The sequence below is a fragment of the Tachypleus tridentatus genome, chromosome 3 (assembly GCF_004210375.1).
Source record: "Tachypleus tridentatus isolate NWPU-2018 chromosome 3, ASM421037v1, whole genome shotgun sequence".
NCBI classification, from domain to species: Eukaryota; Metazoa; Arthropoda; class Merostomata; order Xiphosura; family Limulidae; genus Tachypleus; species Tachypleus tridentatus.
In genome coordinates, this window is record NC_134827.1 from 5,708,182 (window position 1) to 5,729,176 (window position 20,995).

The following is a 20,995-nucleotide window of genomic DNA, read 5'->3' on the forward strand; positions in this document are numbered from 1 at the left end:
TGAAATGTTACGTGAAATAATTAACTAAAAACAATTAGTGTTTCTGATCACCACTTTTTTATTATTATTAATCCATCTATCAAAGTAACTGAAATATTGTCATTATGACTTTCCATTATTATTTTCTATTAATTCAAGATTGTTCAGCTGAATTAGTGTCCCAATTCATGAAAATAATCAGCTAATTGTAGTTTGTATTTCAATTATTATTGTTTTTAAGTATTCCAGTTGTCAATTAGCAAATTCCACTTATTACTTGGCCTATTAGCCTAATCATGATACTTTTTAAGTTATGAGCAGAAAACTACTCGAGACACAGGGGTACGAACACTTTCTGTCGTAACTGTATACTGATAAAAACTACAGATATTCAGTTTAGAGATTCTAGAGGTCAGTCAAATACAATATGAAATTTGTATGATGGGTAAAAATATCTTTATTATTCATATGAATATCACCTTGCATTCCAACTTCTAAGAGTTGGAGTCAGACTAACATTTTAATTCACAGACATATCTTGAGTACAAATACCTTTGTAGTTCACCAAATGTTTTGTGTACAAAAGACTTGTATATTTTAGTAAAAGTTTCTCACATTTTTTGCACAGAGTAAAATCAGGATAAGAGTCAATATTCCCTTCTCCAATAAAGGATTGGCCTAATGGAACAAGTTTGTGGACACTGGGTTAAAACAATATTACAGAAATACAGAAGAAAAAAATTATATCTACGTAATTAAACACTTCTTATCAAGTACACTCAAAATGATCACTTCACTCAGTATGTAGGCTGTATAATTTTCTTACTGCATTCTCCATATATGATGTCCATCTATAACTGACTTAAATGAAATAGTGTAATAAATCAATCTGTTAAAACATTTAAAGAACAATCAATATGTGAGAAAAGGTAGTGCTTCAAATTCCCAATATTATGTTGCCTAGTAATCTTATACCCGTTACTTTAAAGCAATGCAGACTTCTCTCTTTTATTGGAAGGAAGAAGTCATACAACATTTAACTATTATCTACATTCTTTAGCCAACAAAGCAAAAACTGTGTTTGGGCATCTAGCCAATCTTGACCTGCTATTAAATAAGGTATAATATTTATACTGGCAACTAATGTCAAAACTGGGTTATAAAAAAAAAAAGAAAAGAGAAGAATAAAGCCAGATGACACCAGTAACAAAACGATTAATATCTCATGTCAATCACAGTTTTTATAATATATGTATATAATGTTTCAAAAATAAACAAGACTTGAAATAATGTAAAAAAAAACAGATATGATCGCTGATACATTATTTTATCACTTGAAATAACTGCTAATTAAACTCTTCCTTAAATAACTTAGAATATATATTTTAGAATGGTATGAGTACGTAGGAATTCCAGAGAGTCCAGACTACCTCCTTTTTTAATTGCAAGAAAAAGTTTATTTACTGTGTTCAATGTTTCTATATTAATTTCAAGTACACACTATAAAGTCACCTGCATATAGTATATTGTGCATCTGCTTTATTCAAGACTGAAATAATTTTCAATTTTATTTTTTCAGGTGATAAAGAATGACATCATTAACAACTGTTTAATATGGATTTGCTCCTTAGAAACTTATCATAAGAATGAGTATAGGACTCCAGAGTCTCACAGAACCTAATCTGATAACAGGGGTGATGTCAGTTCACTTAGTGGTCCATGTTAAGTTCTATTCTAGGGCTTATGGTAGAGAATGAAAATTTCTTTATTTTTTTTGTGATGAAGTGCCATGAAACTGCACCCTTTCCATAACCATCTTCTAATACTGCCAGTCTGGTAGCTAAGATCAGATTTGCTGCAAAAATCTATCAACTATCAGGTTGCACACTAAATGTATTATGTAATTGTGAGTCCCCATTACATAATTTAACAAATTCACAGGATGGTCCTTCCTAAGCACCAGAAACTAATGCACAATATTTGAGGTTCTAGTGATGAGTCTTTCATTTCAAGAGGGAGTGTATGTTGTGTGGTAAAGAAGCAAGTGAAAAGCTGGAGGTTACAAAGGAAGCATAATATAGAAGAACAGAAGATAAAGTCAAAACAATGACAACCAAGAGAGTATTTGAAACTATGCCATGACCAGAGTTAAGAATAGTGCAAAGATGTTCAGCAATGTGATTGAACATGTGGCAAATGAGGTGAAGTATCATCATACATGCATGATGCAATTCTTTTGTAAGTACAAGATTTTAAAACCAAGCCACATGCCTGGTTAACTGGAGGTTTCTATGGATACCAGAGTATTTGTGCAGCTCTGTTCATTCCTAACTAATAACAAGAAGTGTTAGTATTTTTTATCTGACTAAGGATTTCATAAGTACATCTTTGGATGAGGAGCCAAAATACATAGCTAAAAATTTGAAAATTGTTGGTTTGTTATGATGACTATATGCAGTAACAGAAGTTTCAAAATCACACTGCATTGTCAGTTTTTGACACATTACTTGCATGATCATTGATATGACTACTGAAATGACAACTGCTATCATCTAAGAGACATTAACTTATACAGTCATGTGAAAAAGTTAGGACACCCTATGAAAGCCTGTGTATTTTTGTAACATTTTTGGATATATAGATATTTAATCTCAATTTCAACAATACTGAGAGATTATAGGAATATAACTAAACAATTAAAACTGAAGAAAAGACTTTTCAAGATGTTCTGTAAATGTAATTCTACAAAAATGCATATTCTAACTGAGGAAAAAGTTAGAACACCCCTACATTTATTCCCACTTAAAATGGCTCAACTCACACACAGGTGTATCACACCAGGTGCACATGATTAGAAGATCGTTACTCAGCATTTTTAATGAGGCTTGACCTATTTAAACCTCAGACATTTAGTTTGGTGTGCTCCTGACTGTTGAAGTGAGAGTGAGCACAATGGTGAGAGCAAAAGAGTTGTCTGAGGCTTTCAAAAAGAAAATTGTAGCAGCTTATGAGTCTGGTAATGGATTTAAAAAGATCCCAAAATATTTTGAAATCAGCCATTCCACTGTCAAGAAAATAGTCAAAAAGTGGAGGGCTTTCAAAACAACTGTCAACATGCCTAGGCCTGGTTGTCCAAGCAAGTTCACGCTGAGAGCAGACAGCAAGATGCTAAAAGATGTCTCCAAACACCCTAACATGTCATCATGGGACCAACAGCAGGCTCTGGCTACTGTTGATGTGAATGTGCATGCCTCTACAATGAGAAAGAGACTGCACAAGTTTAACTTGCATGGGAGGTGTGCAAGGAGGAAACCTTTGCTCTCTAAGAGAAACATCAAGGCCAGACTGAATGTAGACAAAGACCAGGACTTCTGGAATAATGTTCTTTGGACACATGAGTCCAAGTTGGAATTATTTGGACACCAGAACAGAGGACATGTTGGCGTAAACCAAATACAGCATTCCAAGAAAATAACCTCATACCAACTGAAAAGCATGGAGGTGGAAGTGTCATGGTTTGGGGCTCCTTTGCTGCAGGAGGACCTGGACAGCTCACAATCATAGAATCCATCATGAATTATACTGTGTATCAGAGGGTGTTTGAGGATCATGCGAGACCATCTGTACGAAAATTAAAGCTGAAGCGAAACTGGACCCTGCAACACAACAATGACCCAAAACATACCAGTAAATCCACCAAGGACTGGCTGAAAACTAAGAAATGGAGAGTCCTGGAATGGCTGAGTCAAAGCCCAAATCTTAATCCCATTGAGATGCTGTGGGGTGACTTGAAACGGTCTGTACATGCAAGAAACCCCTCAAACATCTCACAGCTGAAATAATTCACCATTGAGGAGTGGGGCAAACTTTCGTCAGACCGATGTCAGAGACTGGTAGATGGCTACAAGAAGCGTCTCACTGCAGTTATTTCAGCCAAAGGGGGTAACAGTAGCTATTAGGGTAGGGTGTCGTAACTTTTTCCTCAGTTATAATATGCATTTTTGTAGAATTATATTTACAGAATATTTTGAAAAGTCTTTTCTGAAGTTTTAATTGTTTAGTTATATTCCTACAATCTCTCAGTATTGTTAAAATTGAGATTAAATATCTATATATCCAAAAATGTTACAAAAGTACACAGGCTTTCATAAGGTGCCCTAGCTTTTTCACATAACAGTATGTGCAAGACTGATGTCTGTAACCTTCATTAGCTATGCCCAAGAAGGCATAGAGAGATACATAGCAGGTATGTGAAATACATTTTCAAGCACTACCACTCATCTGCAACAGTTGTCTTTGATGGTTGATAATGGTCCTTCTACAAAAAAGTTAGGAGTGTAGATTGATTAAAACAGTGATTCTCAAACTTTTTCATCTGCAGACCACTTCAGCAGGGCAAAAGACCTTGCAAATCACCTACCAGTCCTGTTTCAAATGCACTCACTTTTCACTGCAAAAAATTCACCAGAATTAATGGGAGAAATGGTACTGCTTTTGATGCAACTTCAAAGGCCCATGCAAATCATACTTTGAAAACCACTGGGTTAAGGCATCTTCTGCTGATATAGTATTTGACATGTGAATACACACAACAACTTATAAATAAAGTTCTCCTGGGAATAAAATGAACAAATCTTTCCTCATTAGTTCCTTGTATAATTTGCAAAGTATTGAGATAACACTGTTACAAAATGTATCTCCAGATGGCTAGCATGGGTTTTAAATCTTTTATTAAAATAAAGTAGAGAAGAATGTTTCAACCTTCTTAGGTCATTTTCAGGTTAACAAAGTTTCCAACTGACTGTTGCTGGTCACGTCTAAGGGACAAGAGTGTAAACAACTATGGCATTGTAGGAGGCATTGCAGTATATGTTAGGTTATTAATTAGTATAGGTAAAAAGTTGTTCCTTTATATTGGTTTAATTTTGGTTTGAGTTGTATATGTTAGGCTTCTATGATTTTGCTTTTGTTTATGTTTGCTTCCCTACTTAGAATCTGGGTTTTTTCTATGACATAACCAGATCCTTGAAAACACCTCTTGGAACTCATGAATATCACTAAATCATTCTGTCAAAGTTCTGTTGATATTTTGAATAAAGAAATTTCCAACTATTATTACTTGTACAACTCTGTTAGAAGAAATAGAAGAACTACAAAAATTTACAAAGAAAACTGGTACATTCCTTCTAAAAAATAACAACAAAAATCAGCTTCCTATCAATAATACCTATTCAAAAAATAAGCTTCTAACAGCTCTCATTTTGTTATAAAGAAACTACCTTAACATTAACCACTCCACTAGAAAACATTAAAATGCATTCATCTTACAATGATTGACCTAAACAAAAACAACAATTCATCCTTTAATACACATAAATCTTCTTAAACTAACAAATCTGTTGGAAATTATTTAATAGTGACCTCATAAAATATACAGTAAGATGAACACTTGTGACATATCTCTAACATTGTTAATCTGTTGGACATAACTCTCTCTGAAGCAGAACTCAGTATTCTTAGTAATTGTTTCAACTTCTGCCCAAATAACTTGAACTTCTTTATGACCTTCATGAATTATCTAGAAAACTAAGACTTTGTGAATTTTTTTTCACAAGAAATCCCACCCAACTGAAATCAACACACACCAAACTTTAAAGAAAAGTCTTTATGGACACCTCCACCAAATAGAGAACAACACTTAGAACCACACATAAAATGTATTCTCTGTATCCTCCTTCTCACATAAAGAATACTTACCCACTTTCTTACCATCATAGAAGATATTAATACTGAAAGACAGTTACCACCAAATAATCTTTTTTGCTTGATGGATGTTTCTTCCCTTTACATAAGTATTCCACATGATGAAAGACTAGAAACTATAAAGTCTGCGTTAAATCTTCCTAACCCATCAGAATATCAAACATTAACTGATTTTTCCAGCCTGTTTTATCTGTGAACAACTTCAAATTTAATAATGAGCATTACTTTCAGGTTAATAGTACTGCAATGGGTACCAAAATGGTTCCCAATTATGCCAATATTTTTATGGGTCATACTGAAAAGCAGCTTATACAACTAAGCCCTGTAAAACCTCATATATGAAAATGTATCAAATTTTTCATTTTGGCAGTCAGTCTCAAATCACTTAAAGAATTTATCACATATGCAAACACCTTTCACAGAAGAATCAAGTTAAACTTGATCAGATTAACTTCACTGGTATCTTAGTTTTTCTAAAAGATGAAATTTTACATACTGACGTGCAAAAAAAACTACAGACAGACCACAATACCTTCACTATAAAATCTGTCACCCCTTTCACACTAAATAAAACATTATCTACAATCAAACTCTTAGAATAAAGAAAATATTCTCATGTGAAACAGTCTATAGAAAACACCAAGAATTGAAAAGGCTAACAACATTCATCAGAAATACATCCTACGTCAAAGCAATGCTAAACTTTCAAATAGAATTATTATTATTATCTATCAGTTTAAACTCAGAAACACTTCAAGAATTCTGGAAAAAAAAAATCATTTTCTACTACTCAACAGTTGACTTAAGCAGACATTTCCTAAAGCTCTTGTTGTCTCCTTCCAAACAAGCAGAACTCTAAAAGATATCTCGTTCCCACAAAAGTGAATTACATCCCACCTAAAAATGTTTCTTGTCCATGTAATAAAGCCTGTTGTCAAACCTGCATGTTCATAAAAACCACTGACTCAATATCTGACAAACACAATCAAAGAACTTTAAAATATCAAAAATTCACTTATGAAACAAAAAACACCATTTATCTTATACAGTGTAAGATGTGCAATTATTAATGTGTAGGACATACACAAAAACTCTTAATGTTTCAACAACCATAAATTATATATTAACACAAAAAAGATCTTCTGTTGCATGACACTATAACCAACCCAGTTATTCCATTAACAATGTTACTCTCATTGGTATTGAAACAGAATTCAAAACTAAAGCAGATAGAGAAATAACAGAAGTCTATTAGATTGCTAATTTAAACACTGTTCAACCTTTTGGAATTAATTTAAGACCTAAAATCAGTGATCTCCATTCACTTGTTTCATCTGTCAAAAAAATAATTTTTATTCTTTGCTTATTTTTTCATGTAATGTGAAAGCTGGATTTCCTAAAACTACCTATTTGTTTTAAGATAATTATTCACACCTGTTTTTATAAATTATTACTTCATCTTTTTAAACCAGTCTTCTGGTGTCACCTTTAGTTTACTTAAACACTTATGTATAGTTTTAAATATATATATATTTAGCTATTTCTAAAGTAAAATATCTCTAACATCTTTTCACACACACTTTTGCATCGGCTACATTGTACTAGAAAGACACTTACAACACCACATACATTTTCTGAAAAACCAGATGACCTTCTCAATGTCACTTATTTGATTTCACCATCATTCCCAGTTTGTGCCCTGAAGATGAAGGGTCCATCTTTTGAAAGCATTTAGGAAAGTTTTCAAATTTTCACATAGGTGTTCTGAGCATAGCTAATGAAACCTTGTGAACTAAATATCAGAAAATCACAAACACATACTAATCCTTTAGTTTACATATGGCAATGGCTATTCATAAACGCTTGTACCAATATAGTTTAACATTTATCTATTTCATATAGTGGAGTAAACCTATCTCAAGGGGTGGCACAGACACACAAACAAGTTTATATGAGTTTGGAGTTCTCTTTAATGTATATGTTAATTGAAAGAGTCTGTGATGTAGGTAACCTGCGGAGTGTAGGATGCCTCACTGGGATTTTGGTCTTACTCAATAGCATGCTAATATATTAATCTTTCTTTAACTTCTTAATCTGTTTGGATGTAATTTAAACACTCTCTTAGCTCTAACAGCCAGTTCAAATAACTAGAGCTCCTCAGTAGCACAGCAATATGTCTAAGGATTTGTACTGCTAGAAACTGGGTTTCAATACCCATGGTGGGCAGAGCACAGATAGCCCATTGTGTAACTTTGTGCTTAATTCAAAATAAACAAACAAAATCAGACAACTAGAAGCTGAACAGTAGGCTATGACTGACAACTAGTTGGAATAAAGATATTATTTTCAATACCCATGGTGGGCAGAGCACAGATAGCCCATTGTGTAACTTTGTGCTTAATTCAAAATAAACAAACAAAATCAGACAACTAGAAGCTGAACAGTAGGCTATGACTGACAACTAGTTGGAATAAAGATATTATTTTGCTTGTTCATTTGTGTTCCTTGTCTTTCATTTACTTCCTTGTTCATATGACAAGTTAATATTTTTTTAATATGTACCTAGCAAATAATTAAACTTACCCATTTGATATTAGTCTTCCTAATCATCACATTATAGCATTAATTGAAATGTTTTTATTTAGTATTCACAATTATTTTTGAACTATTTCTTTATTTCATGAAATGTAGAAATAAACAATAACAATAAGTTGGCAAACCTACCTTCGTTCTTCTGAAATTTTCACTTTTTCACATCCATCTGGAGGCTCTCGGGCCAAAAACCTATTAATACAAGGGCTTGTGCCAAATTTAAAGTTACAGTCTAGATCAGGTGAGGCACTTTTACTTCCTTCTGCAAAAATAATAAACAAAAAACTGTTAATTCAGTTCTTATTTAATGATTACATTATTGTTCCAGAATTGCCATCAATTGTTGAAAAGGTACAGATTCAGATTATTTTAACCTAATAAATGGTATTTAAACATTTACTTTTATAATGCAATTTATTTATTCAGTCAGTCATCTTTCATTGTCTTTGAATAATTAAAGAATTTACTGTGATGTTCAAAATGTGAAACTCATCCTATATCCTTTCTGAATGAGAAATAATAACATAATAAGACTTAACTCAAATGCTTAAAATATCCATGACTAACATTAAGATATATACTATACACTGTTAAAATATCCACGAATAACATTAAATAAGATTTATACTATACACTATTAAAATATTTACAAATAACATTAAATAAGATATATACTATACACTGTTAAAATATCCATGAATAATATTAAATAAGATATATATTATACACTGTCAAAATATCCATGACTAACATTAAATAAGATACGAGGTCTGTTCAAAAAATACGCGGACTGACGTCATAAAACAAAATGTACTTTATTTAGAAGTTACAGGTCTGGGACCCCTTCAAAGTACTCTCCTCCCCAACACACACACTTATCCCAACGGTGTTTCCACTTGTTGAAACAGTCCTGGTACGCTTCTTTTGTAATGCCCTCCAGCTCCTTTGTCGCATTTGCCTTAATCTCGGGAATCGTCTCAAATCTTCTTCCTTTCAAGGGTCTTTTGAGTTTTGGGAACAAGAAAAAATCGCAAGAAGCAAGGTCAGGTGAGTAGGCAGGGTGGGGAAGAACAGTGATCGAGTGTTTGGCCAAAATCTCACGAGTTCTGAGGGCTGAATTTCGCAGCAACGTGGTGCATCTTCAATTTTTCGGTCAAAATCTCGTAACAAGATCCAACTGATATCCCACACTCTTCAGCAAGCTCCCTGACAGTCAGACATCGATTTGCCCGCACCAGGGTGTTGATTTTGTCGACATGTGGGTCGTCAGTTGACGTGGAAGAACGTCCAGGACGCTCATCATCTTTGATGGACTGTCGACCATTCTTAAAACGTTCATGCCACTTGAAACATGCCGTACGCTTCATAGCAACATCACCGTAAGCCATGTTAAGCATAGCAAAAGTTTCAGTCGCAGATGTTCCAAGTTTAACACAAAATTTCACAGCAAGTCGTTGCTCCTTCAGGTCATTCATTCTGAAATCCGCCAAACGAAAAAATCGCACTTCACTTAAAACTGCGTAGCTAATACACAAATGAAGATATCTGCAATCGGGAAATGGCATCGTAATCAGCTGATCTGTGCAAACCTAGCGACATCAAGCGGATTCCCCTGGAACCAACTGGAGCCGCGCAATTCAAACAGCCCGCGTAATTTTTTAACAGCCTTCGTATGTACTCTTTAAATTGCCAACTAGTCAAAAGTGAGCTCTCTAATAGTAGCAAACAATGTTATACTGATAACAATAATGGCATATTATCAACCTGAATCACATAACCTCTTTGCATTGCAATATTTATTCTTAGATACATAAATGTACTTAGTGAAATAAGAAAAGGTTCTTTGAGTCATCTCCCAACTAAGACAAATGTTATGATATGAACTGCACTAATGCATGATGTAATTGTCATGAAACTGCAGCCCTCCACTAATAGAATGGTGACATATCCTCCTTGCACTGTAAATCCCATAAGTACTTTCACTCCATTATAATTTCATTCTTACACAAGGACAAGAACAATGTGTACTGGTAGGAAGGTATACTGAGAGGTAAGTATCTGTAAGAAATACATTTTCAGGTAAAAAAAAATTAACTTCTGAAATGATATACTTAATTCTTTGCACACAGTACACTGATGCAGTGGAGGGGCTGGTGCAATTGTGAAAACATTCATGACTTGCTTTCATAGAAGGCTATTGAAAAAGAAAGTCCAAGGGGTGTGTGTGTGAGTGGTGGCTTACTAGAGGAATAACACTTGTGAGATAGTGCATCCAGTTCATGCAGTGTTTACTCTACATGTATCCAGATGAAAATATGAAAGGAGAAAGACAAAATAAGCCAAGGTGTCATAGGAGTGAGCAGAAAGAGACATAACCAATAGAATATTTCGGCACAACAGGTTAGTTGGACCTGAGATGTAGTGAGGCTAGGGCAATGATCAGACCATATGATTTGATATGTGTTCCACTGTTCAATTTGCTTACCTTACAAACAGAAATGAGGACAAAATATTTTCTATTATGCAAGGAAATAAGTTGCATCATACAGCTGGCTGAGCCACTGAGAAATTAACAAATTATAAAATAGGGGTGACTTGCACTACACAGACAAAAACAACCCTATTCTAATTCCCACTGCATTGTGCTGCAAAGCATCTGTAAATGTATAATAAAGTTATTTTTATTACCCAGTCTAACCATCTTAAAACTTTTTTTTTCTTCTATAAAGTGGGTTTCTCATCATTAAAATCTCAACACTGGGAACTTTAAAACATAGGGCAGATTGGTATAATGTTGCTTTCCACTACCCTTGATTTAATGAGGTCTTAGGGAAGTAAGTATATACTGTGAGGTAATACTTTCTACTAGATTTGTCTCAAAAAATGAATGGTAGAATAGTGTAAATAGATAAGGAAATAAAGAGACACCAATTAAATAAAGTGAGTAAAATGGATAATGAAAACTGGGTTGAGATGAGAGATAACAAACTGCCAGATGGTGAAGAAAATGCATGACAAAGATGTTAGGTGTAATCTACATTCTATCCTGAAGGATCTCATCAAAAAGTTTTAGAAAGTGCAAGATAAGGGAACAAGTAAAGTGGTGTACGTGATGTGATGAGACATGATAAAGGCTGTGATAATCTCCATCCAGGGAGAAATATGTGACACACCATATAAAGTGACAAATCCATGTGGTAAGTGTTGAGGACAAAGATCCATGGAAGAAGAGGGGTCTTATGGCAAGAATAAACTGCAGGAGTCACACAGTGGAGCTAGACAATTCCAGAGAAAGAAAGTATCAGGAAAATATGAGCAGTCAGGAAATAAAATTAAGAAAAATCAATGAAAGAAAGTATGGAAGGTTTTCGATGCATAAAGAACAGATATATGATAACCATAAGTAAAAAGGAAAAGGAAATAGGCTTTAACAGAGAAAGAAAGATGGTATATGGAGAAAGTGACCAAGAGTTCAAAGGGAGCCTGGGTAACAGCATACATCAAGCAAAAGAACTCGACAAGGAAGATGATAAATTAGGAAGGACCAGAACAAAGAAAAAGACAGAACCATAGTGAAAAAAAAATAAAAGGTTGTTAACAAGGCTGCTTGATAGTCTACAATAATATAAACAGAATGTTTGGTCAAACAACTATATAAAGAAGGTTAAAGGTAAGCAATAGTAGAATGGCAAGTGGAAGAGAGCAATAGAAGGCTATGTAGTCTGAAAAACCTGACTGGTGAGCAAGGCACTAAACAAATCCCACACATTTTGGGAGAAATAGAAACATATGAGGTTGAGGCAAGAGTGACAAAGATGGAGGAAGAGGTGCCTTGAATACCAGTCAGTGGAAGAAAAAAGACCAATACTAAGCCAGTCAAAAAGGTGCAAGCAACAGTACCTGAAATGAGGTGTCACTAATTAACAATAAAATGCAGAAAAAGTGGAGAGAAAGGTACATATATAGCATAAGATGAAACATGTCCTGGCAAAGAACATCCACAACTAGATCTGCTGAAAGAGGTACCAGAGGACAGAAGAAGGGGGGTGTGTTTGATACTAAGAGGAGTAGCTGTGAAATTGATAAATTACATGCCCAACTGAAAAAATATTCCAAGGAAGCACCTGAGGATGGCATGCCCTCTATAGAGAATAAATGGCTGTCAGATGAACTTGGTGTTTGTGGTCCCAAAACAAAAAGTCCTGTATGTAGAAGCAGAGGTTCTGTAAAAGAGTTCCAGTTTGATGACTGATCTAGGCAATTACTATAAAACTGTTAGAATGGATTGTAACTAAATGATACACAAGAAGAGGTAAGTAATGGAAACATACCTGATGGGCTGCCATGAGCAACAGGACAGTGATGTTGAAGGTGCAATCACAGAAGACCAAATCCCTGAGGCCAGAGATGCATCAGTGAAGAGAAGAAATCTAGATGGATGAGATGACAGTGGACTGCTGACTGCACTGTTGATAGAATCTAGCCATTGAGACAGATTATCAAAAACAGAAGGTGGTAGTGTCACAGAAAAGGACAGAGAATCATGACAGATTTTCTAGTAGTAATTCAAAACCCATTGAAGATGTTCTAGAGATACAATTCCCCCCAAAAAGTCAGGGCCTTTCACATGGGAATTACAGAATAAGCAAGAGTCAAAGTGACTAAATGTTCCATGTCCCACAAGCTTGACTCAAGCAAGAGCTGAAAAAGATTTAAAGGTGGGCCACAAGTTGAGTAAGAGTCAGAAACGATATGGAAAATTTAGCCAGCCAATCCAGACAACACGTCTCTTGGAGGAGACCTTCCTCAGAAGAGGTGAGGAGAAGCCAGTTTACCATTTAATAATGGAAGTCCAAGACTGTAGAACACTCCCATGATTCAGTTGAAGACATAAAGAATCAAAGTGATGTCAGAAAGGAGCACTTAAAACTGTTGATAAAGCAAAAAAAACCAACAAGAGGGAAGGGCAATCAGAACATGTACAAAGGTATCTGAGACATTGACCTTGGTCAGCCACAGACCAGGGGAAAAGTCCAGTGGAAAGAAAGATTCTCCCCATTTTGGACTGAGAAACCACCAGATAACTGTTGTAAGAAGAAAGGATGCTGCTGGAATGCCAGTCCCCAGTCTTTTTCAGTGCAATATAAAGGCAATAATATAACTATAGGGAGGAATGAAGAACCCTCTTGATGGCTCTCATGTCCAAACGATTACAGACAGACAGACAGACAGGAGAAGGAATAGAAACAGGAAAAGGAGAAGATAGGAAAAAAATGTGAGAAGGAAAGAGAAAACTGTGTGTAACAACCTGAAAGGCCTATCATTTGCTGCAAGAGGTTCAAAGATATGTAAACAGAAATAAAAGTACCCATACTGGTCCCAAATGGATACAAAGGGAGGGAGTTACCAGTGGGACATGCAACAGCCAACCTGATAAGAGGAGAAAAAGTAAGAAGTGGTAGAGGGATGAGAAATAGGAATGAAGAGAAACATGGAGGGTTCATGAGGTCAAGGAATGGGAGTGACTCACAAGGAAAAAATGAAGGCCTGGTGTCAGGCAATCTTGGCTCAAATCTTTAAGGCATTAGGAACACCCTCAGGGTGAAGGAAAGAAGCCAGATGAAGATCATGGAGGTATGAATGGAGAAGATGAAGTTTCACAATCCACAAAGCTTTGACAACAGAGGCATGAAGTAAGCAGGAAGAAGGAAGAAGCTAAAACCCTAGCAAAAAAATTGAAAAGGATCAAATGCAGATCTCTATAAAAACTATAAGAATCATGATGTAGAGCTTCAGACTGGATATGAAGAAAGGATAAGTAATGAAGGAAATAGTTTTGAGAAGGCAAATTCAAGAAAATTGAGCATTGAGAAGTGTTAATGGAGATGTGGGGTAAGTCTCCCAAGCAGGTAGAAAGGACTTCATGGATTGGGAGTCCAAGATTGGAAAAGAGGAATGCCATATGTCAGGGAAATGGAAACCAGTAGTTGAGGAGAAAGAGGCATTTGAAAGTGGGAACAAAGCTGATCCAAGAACATGTTAGTGCATATGTGTGGAGGAGGAGGAAAAATACATAATCCTTTACATGGCAGTCAAGTAATAAGTAACAAGAAGTAAAAGATATATAGGAAAGGGAAAGTTAAATATAAATTTGAATAATCAAATCTGCAAAATAAAAACTACGAAGAAGAAATTGTCCCCATGATGTAAAGAGAAACCTAGTGTACATCTGTGAGGTTGAAAGAGCCAACCAAATTTGTCATCCTCATAGCCAGATTCAGAAAGAGATGAATGCGCTTCATAAGTAGGGACAAAAAGATGAGGCAAAGAAGGCATTAAAGAATCCACATATGATGAACTATTGTGGTAATGTTTACCACAACCAAAGCAAGTGAGCTTCAAGGGCAACATTAGTAATACTGACAGAGCTTAGTAAGGAGGTTTAAGCCACTCTCACTTGGGAATTCATGATCATCAAAGCAATTCTTTAGAACAAAATATAGCTTTTTAGTTAGTTATGGCACAATGTAGCTTTAAATGAGTGTTAAAACAAACTAAAAGGAAAACAAAGAATGTTAACACTGTGAAAAGGCAATGCATATCTCACAAAACTGATTAAATTTAAGCTTACAGAGATATATTCCTTAAAGACAGTGCTATGGATAAGTATGAAATTAATTTTGTAAGTGTTTATAGGGATCTACAGTGTATGAAGGATGTGTCATCCTTCTACTGATGGAAGGGCTTTTGTCACATAACAAATACATCATGCACTAATTCTGCTTGTGTTTTAGGTTCAAGACTAGTAGTTTCTGCAAAATTTCAAAGGCAAATGCACGAGGAATAGCAACTATGGGAAGAGATCTAAGTATATAAATTCAGAATTGGATTTTAACATTATAAACCCAAAGACTTCTTTACAAGCCACTGTGGGCAAAATTATCTCTATTTCTTAACATTCACAGAATAATACAATGACAAAGTGGGATCTCACAAATAAAACTATAACAAGGGAACACAATTAACCATTATATGGAAGACAACAGCTGTTAAGAATGAAAAACGAGAAGTAAAATTTTAGTGTCAATTCTTTATCCACAAAGACAAGTTAATAAGTATTCACAGATAACAAGCTACAGATAAAAACATTACTTGCTCTTGAATGTTCCACATGGAAAACAAACTGTAGATAGAAACATTACTTGTTACTAAATATTTTATAGGGATAATAAACTGCAGATAATGATATTACTTGTTATTTAATGTTCAATAGTGAAAGCAAGCCATACATAAAGACATTACTTGTCACTGAATGTTCAACAAAGATAACAAGATGCAGATAAAAACATTACTTGTTACTGAATGTTCTATAAAAATAGCAAGATACAGAGAAATACTTCAGTTGTTACTGTATGTTCTATAGGGATAACAAGCTGTAGAAAAACACATTACTTGTTATTAAATAATTAATCAGGTACTCATTTTCTAAAAAACAGTAAATCTTTCTCAACTAACTATGACAGAAAGAGAGGCTAATAGTATTTACAATTACAAGTCTTTACAGATATTATTTTCTATATATTAGCAACACACAACTAACCATTACAGCACATAACAAAATTGATGAATAAAAAGCCTTACTCAATACACTGACTTACCTCTACTGGCAGGCTGAGAGCTATCCATTTGGCCTAGAAATGAAACAATTGGTGAAACTGACTGACTGCGGCTAGTTGCACCACTATTAGGGCAACTCTCTCCTCTACCAGAGGGAGTTTGTGTGTTCACATTTCGTGTGGATATGGCTGTAGTGGACCTAAAGAGGTCTGCAATTGGGGCTCGGTGTCCATCTGGAGGAGGTTCTACATCCTACAAAATACTTTCTATATAGACTTAATATAACACTTCTAAAGAATTGAAATGGGAAACTGAATAAAAAAAAAGACTTTTCATGAGTAAGATCAACCTTCTAGGTTGTAAAGTATTGATATTTCTGTTTACCATCCTCCTGTAACAAAGGAAAAGATGGGATGGCATACCACTGTTGTAACAATGGAAGTTATGGCATTCCATTACCTTTACCCACATGGGTTTTTTACGTCCTAATATTATTTATTGAAACTTAAAAGTGCTCAGTGGAATCAGAAAAATTATTTCTCACTTAATTTACCTGTGTCTGTGCGAGTTCTTTAATAAGAAAGTTGCTACTTGATAAAACATCCCATAAATTAAAGATGTAACCTTATTTAGCTACCTAGGTTTTCATCTTTCAATCACCTTAAAATAAAAGCTAAAAAAAATATGGAATTGTACGTAACCTTTTTGACACTGTAAACAGTGTAAAGCACTATGATGAAGTATAGTTTCACTCATTAATTATACACAATTTATTTGTAATAATTACTGAAAATAAAATGTTTGTTTCATCCTGAGCTTTAGGATTAACAAATGGTTTTTTTGTCTGGGATCAATGAATTTTGAAGAAAAAATATAAGTAATTTTACTCACCCTCTCAAACTCCACATCCCCAACATCATTCCCTGAGATTCCTTTGAGTACTAGTCTTTCTATCTCCTGCAACAATAATAAAATAAATAAAAATTAGTGGATAATAAATAATATAACTAGAGCAAGAATAGACACTTTCTCTTTTTATAAAAAGTGTATGTTATAAATGGTTTAAGAAAGCACTCCAGTTAAACATGCTAAAATAAAGCAAGACCATAAAGAACCTTCTATAATCTTAGTCTGGTACCTTTCTTCATTTAATCAGAAAAAGAGTGCCAGAAATGTATTTTTTATTGTATAATAACTATTTTATGACCACTAAGCTATAGTTAGAAAGTCCATATTTTACTCAACCTACAATTCTGCTTAATTTTTTTTATTTTTAAAGATTTATTCAGCAACATCATCTACTAAGTAAACATGAGTTAAGAGTAACAACAGTATTAATAACTAAACAAATTAAATGGCTTTCTTCAATTACTAAGTGATTATTATCTGAAGTGTAACTTGCATATTTTGAGAAGAATGAGAAGAAAACAAATCACCTGATTTAAACCTTCCACGCTACTGCGAATACGGGGGATGGAGGCCTTTGGAATGTGAGGGATTGGAATGGGACCTGTATGAGACCTGCTAACTGCTCCTGTTGACCCACTATGTGTGGGTATGTTATATAAATGTTGATAAAATGAAGTGCTAGTGGTTGTTGTTGCTGTGGACGGTACAGAACCATTACTACTGCCAGCAGGGGTAGACTGTGATATGGCAGAATGGTCCCCTTGGAAAGGACTGAGCCTCTGATATGAGCTGTAGCCTCCTGGGCCATGACTGCTCTTATTGGTCCGTTGAAGCCTCTGACGAATATACTAAAACAATAAGTAGACAACTTGGAATGTTATATATCAAAACTAGATGATTCCTTATGTTTCCTAACTCTTGGTATTTAACTACACTTGTAACAACTAATACAGGCATATTTATAGCTAGCACTAATTCTACATGTTATCCTGACAACTAATACATGTTTCCCTTGACTAATCTTACATGTTCTCTTGTGTCATGTACATTTATTATTAATCCTAGCTGTACACTTGTAACTAGTACTACTTGCATCCTTGTGATTGATCCTGTTTCACATACATTTGCAACTGTTACTATTTACACTCATGCCACTAATCCTAACTTTTGTACAATTGTGACTAATCCTGTGCTATATACTGTATACTTGTGACTAGTAATGCTTACACCCTTGTAATTAATCCTATGTTATGTCTTTATGACCATTAATACATGGATTATTTTGTGTAATCTTGTGTCACGTACACTTGTGACTAGTACTACCTGGACTCTTGTAATTAGAGTAAGTAATAATCTGTTTCCTTTACTTTAGAGGATACAATCTTTTAAATGTTTCTCAATACTTTTTTTGGTTACCGTTCACTGCTAGCTTAGCAAGTAAATTTGGAAATAATGTAAATCTTCTAAGTTAGAGATATTATTGAAATCATGACCAGAAATGTCATTTTCAGCAAGTGTACACATCTTATAATTAACTGCAATGTAAACTGTAATGTTTACAGATTTCCGTCTTATTGTGTATTGATTTATAACTGTTAAGTAATTATCTAGCAAAAAATGACTTACAATTCTGATCTACAGAGTTAGGTTACTTTTGACCAGAAGTTCTTTATCAATAAATCCATATGCCAAGCATTTTAAGCTTTACAACTAAATACTTCTTCAAACCAAATCATAACCATGGTTCATGTTATACCTTCATTTCTAACTGATCACCACCATTTCCAGGAAACTTTTTCTGTGATCCTTTCTTCCTGTCAAATTCTTCCCAGTCATCTGTCTGTAATTACAAACATCACTTACAAGTTAAACAAATGTGTCCAAGTATCAATTGCTATAATTTTAATTGCTACTGTTTCCATGCAATGGGGTTGAGCTGGTATATATATCTTACTTTCAGTTTTTAATAGGATGATTTGTTTCATTTTCTTATCAGTAAGAAACCAAAAATATAATAATAAGCTTGCTTTAAAAGGTTCTGTGCATTAAAAAGCTTGAATAAAAGTTGAGTGCTAAATAATAAAAATTTCTCTTTTAAATAAAGAGTTTGTTAAAAATATAATCTGTTGCTAGGTGTAAACAATTGTAACAAAATAATGAAAAAGCATATAAATTCCCAAAGTTTCACTAGATAGCAATAACATTTTAAATCATGCCCAAAATACTTTAAACCTTTTAATGAAAAATTAAACTTGATTTTTAAAAAAATAAGCTGTTTCAAAAATGTCATTGACCTTAAATGCTTTTAATTAATTTATTTTTTGCAATCACACATACATTCTGTTATTGCTTATGAAGCACTAAAAACAATACACTTTAAGACATTATTTTACTTAAATTAACAGAATAAAGCTATTATTTTACTACAATCTAATTTATGTTTTAGTTTTACAATAGGATTGTTTTCTTATTGTTGTTGTTTTTTGCCAGACTAAAATTTCATGTTAGTTGCATTGCATGAACATCTTTCTTATCACACACTCAAAACTACCATCACAAGTGCACCAGCAATAAGTTCATGAACTGATATGCTAAGATTTGAGGTTCAATTCCTGATGGTGGACAAAGCAAAGATAACCCACTGTGTCGCTTTGTGTGAAAAAAACAAAATTATCAGATGTGAGATATGCAAATACTCTCTTAAATTCTTTACCTAATCACAATCAGTATGAAAAGCATTTCTTGGAATACAAACAGTTGTAATCCTAGAGTCATTATCCCTATCTTAATATAGTTCCAGAAACTGAGTGAAGGATGCTTGATAAGTTAAGATTCTTTTAAACAGTATGAAGAAAAGTACATCAAGTACCTAAAGTTCAGTTTTTCCTTTTCGATTAGAAAAACCTGATCCATTCAACTAAAGAATTCATTGCTAGAACAGGCAGTTCAACTGGTTAATTACTGAGAAAATTCTAAGCAAATACATGTCAGTTTGAGACTTCACAGAACAAGATCAGTTTCCTAGCCTGAGCTTGAGTTATAGGCAGGAGGGAAACACGTCTGAATTCTCCTCAACATCATCATCATCCTTAGGTGAAACAATGATTGGCTCGCTAACCATCTTGGATTCAGCAACAGCTCTTAATCCAGCCAGACTGTTTCCCAACAATAATAATATACCCTTAATTGGCAGAGTAGGTCTTACTCCAACCACAACTGGTACCAAAATTGGGTTGATGCTAACTAAATGTTATGGAGAGAAACCTTAACAAAGCCATCCTCTAAATCCTTAGCAATAACAAACTCATCAGTGGCAGAACTCAAATCTAAAGGCAATACACCTAACAACAATGATTGAGTTGCCCCGGTATCACACAAAATATGAATGGGGACAGGATTGGCAATGACATTTGTCAAAGACACAGAACCAACAGACACAAAAGGTCTAAGTTCCTCCCTAACTGCATCAGCCTTTTTATTAGTGGCCACATGAACAACATCAGGTTATTTGATGAAACTATGTCCAAACATGGACACAAGCTCACTGGGTATTGCATCCTTTTCTTTTATCTTTTCACATGCCAACAATCAGAAATAACATGGTCAGGTTTTTTACAGAAATGGCAGACAGGCCTTGATAACTTTGATGAAGTTTTATCCTGACTGTCAGAATATTTTGAACTAGTGGAGATGGATTTTGTTGAAAAATCATCAACTTTAGTGGATTGAACAGGTACAAATTTTTGCTGAGATGGCAAGAACATCTTTCTATTAAAAGTGATATTATGTGTTAAAGTGTAATTATCAGAAAGAGCAGCTGCTTCCTGTAGCATTTCAACTTTGTTTTCATCCAAATAAGTTTTAAGGTCATCCTTTGTAAAGTTCTTAAATTCCTCAATCAGACATAATTGTCTTCATTTGTTAAAACTGTTACTAATATGCATAGATCAAAATGAGCCACTTATTATGGGCAAATTTCATATAAGTTTGGATTATTTTGCATGTGATAATCTTGAAATGTTTGGCAATAAGCCTCAAGCATTAACTTGTATGCTTTGAGAATAGTGGCTTTACCCTTATCATAATCTGTACAATCTTCTAGAGAGAGAGAGAGCAGCATAAGCTTCTTTCATTT

The 20,995-nt window shown here is 34.3% G+C and overlaps 1 protein-coding gene across 19 annotated transcripts in view; it reads right to left on the bottom strand.

Moving 5' to 3' along the window:
* Positions 1-20,995, bottom strand: part of LOC143246261 (protein FAM117B-like) — a 212,070-nt gene that overhangs the window by 11,957 nt on the left and 179,118 nt on the right. For 18 of the 19 annotated variants that reach the window (XR_013025892.1, XR_013025891.1, XR_013025889.1 and 15 more), the window contains 5 exons: positions 18,617-18,700; positions 17,388-17,708; positions 16,843-16,908; positions 15,993-16,203; positions 8,467-8,596 (listed from right to left, as the gene is read on the bottom strand). Coding sequence is in view for 13 of the 19 variants with exons in the window: in XM_076492686.1 (XP_076348801.1) it covers positions 8,467-8,596; positions 15,993-16,203; positions 16,843-16,908; positions 17,388-17,708; positions 18,617-18,700 (812 nt within the window). In the remaining 6 variants the exon portion in view is untranslated. Of the gene's footprint in view, positions 1-594; positions 658-8,466; positions 8,597-15,992; positions 16,204-16,842; positions 16,909-17,387; positions 17,709-18,616; positions 18,701-20,995 lie in introns of all 19 variants that reach the window. The other variant, XM_076492687.1, reaches the window with a different exon arrangement.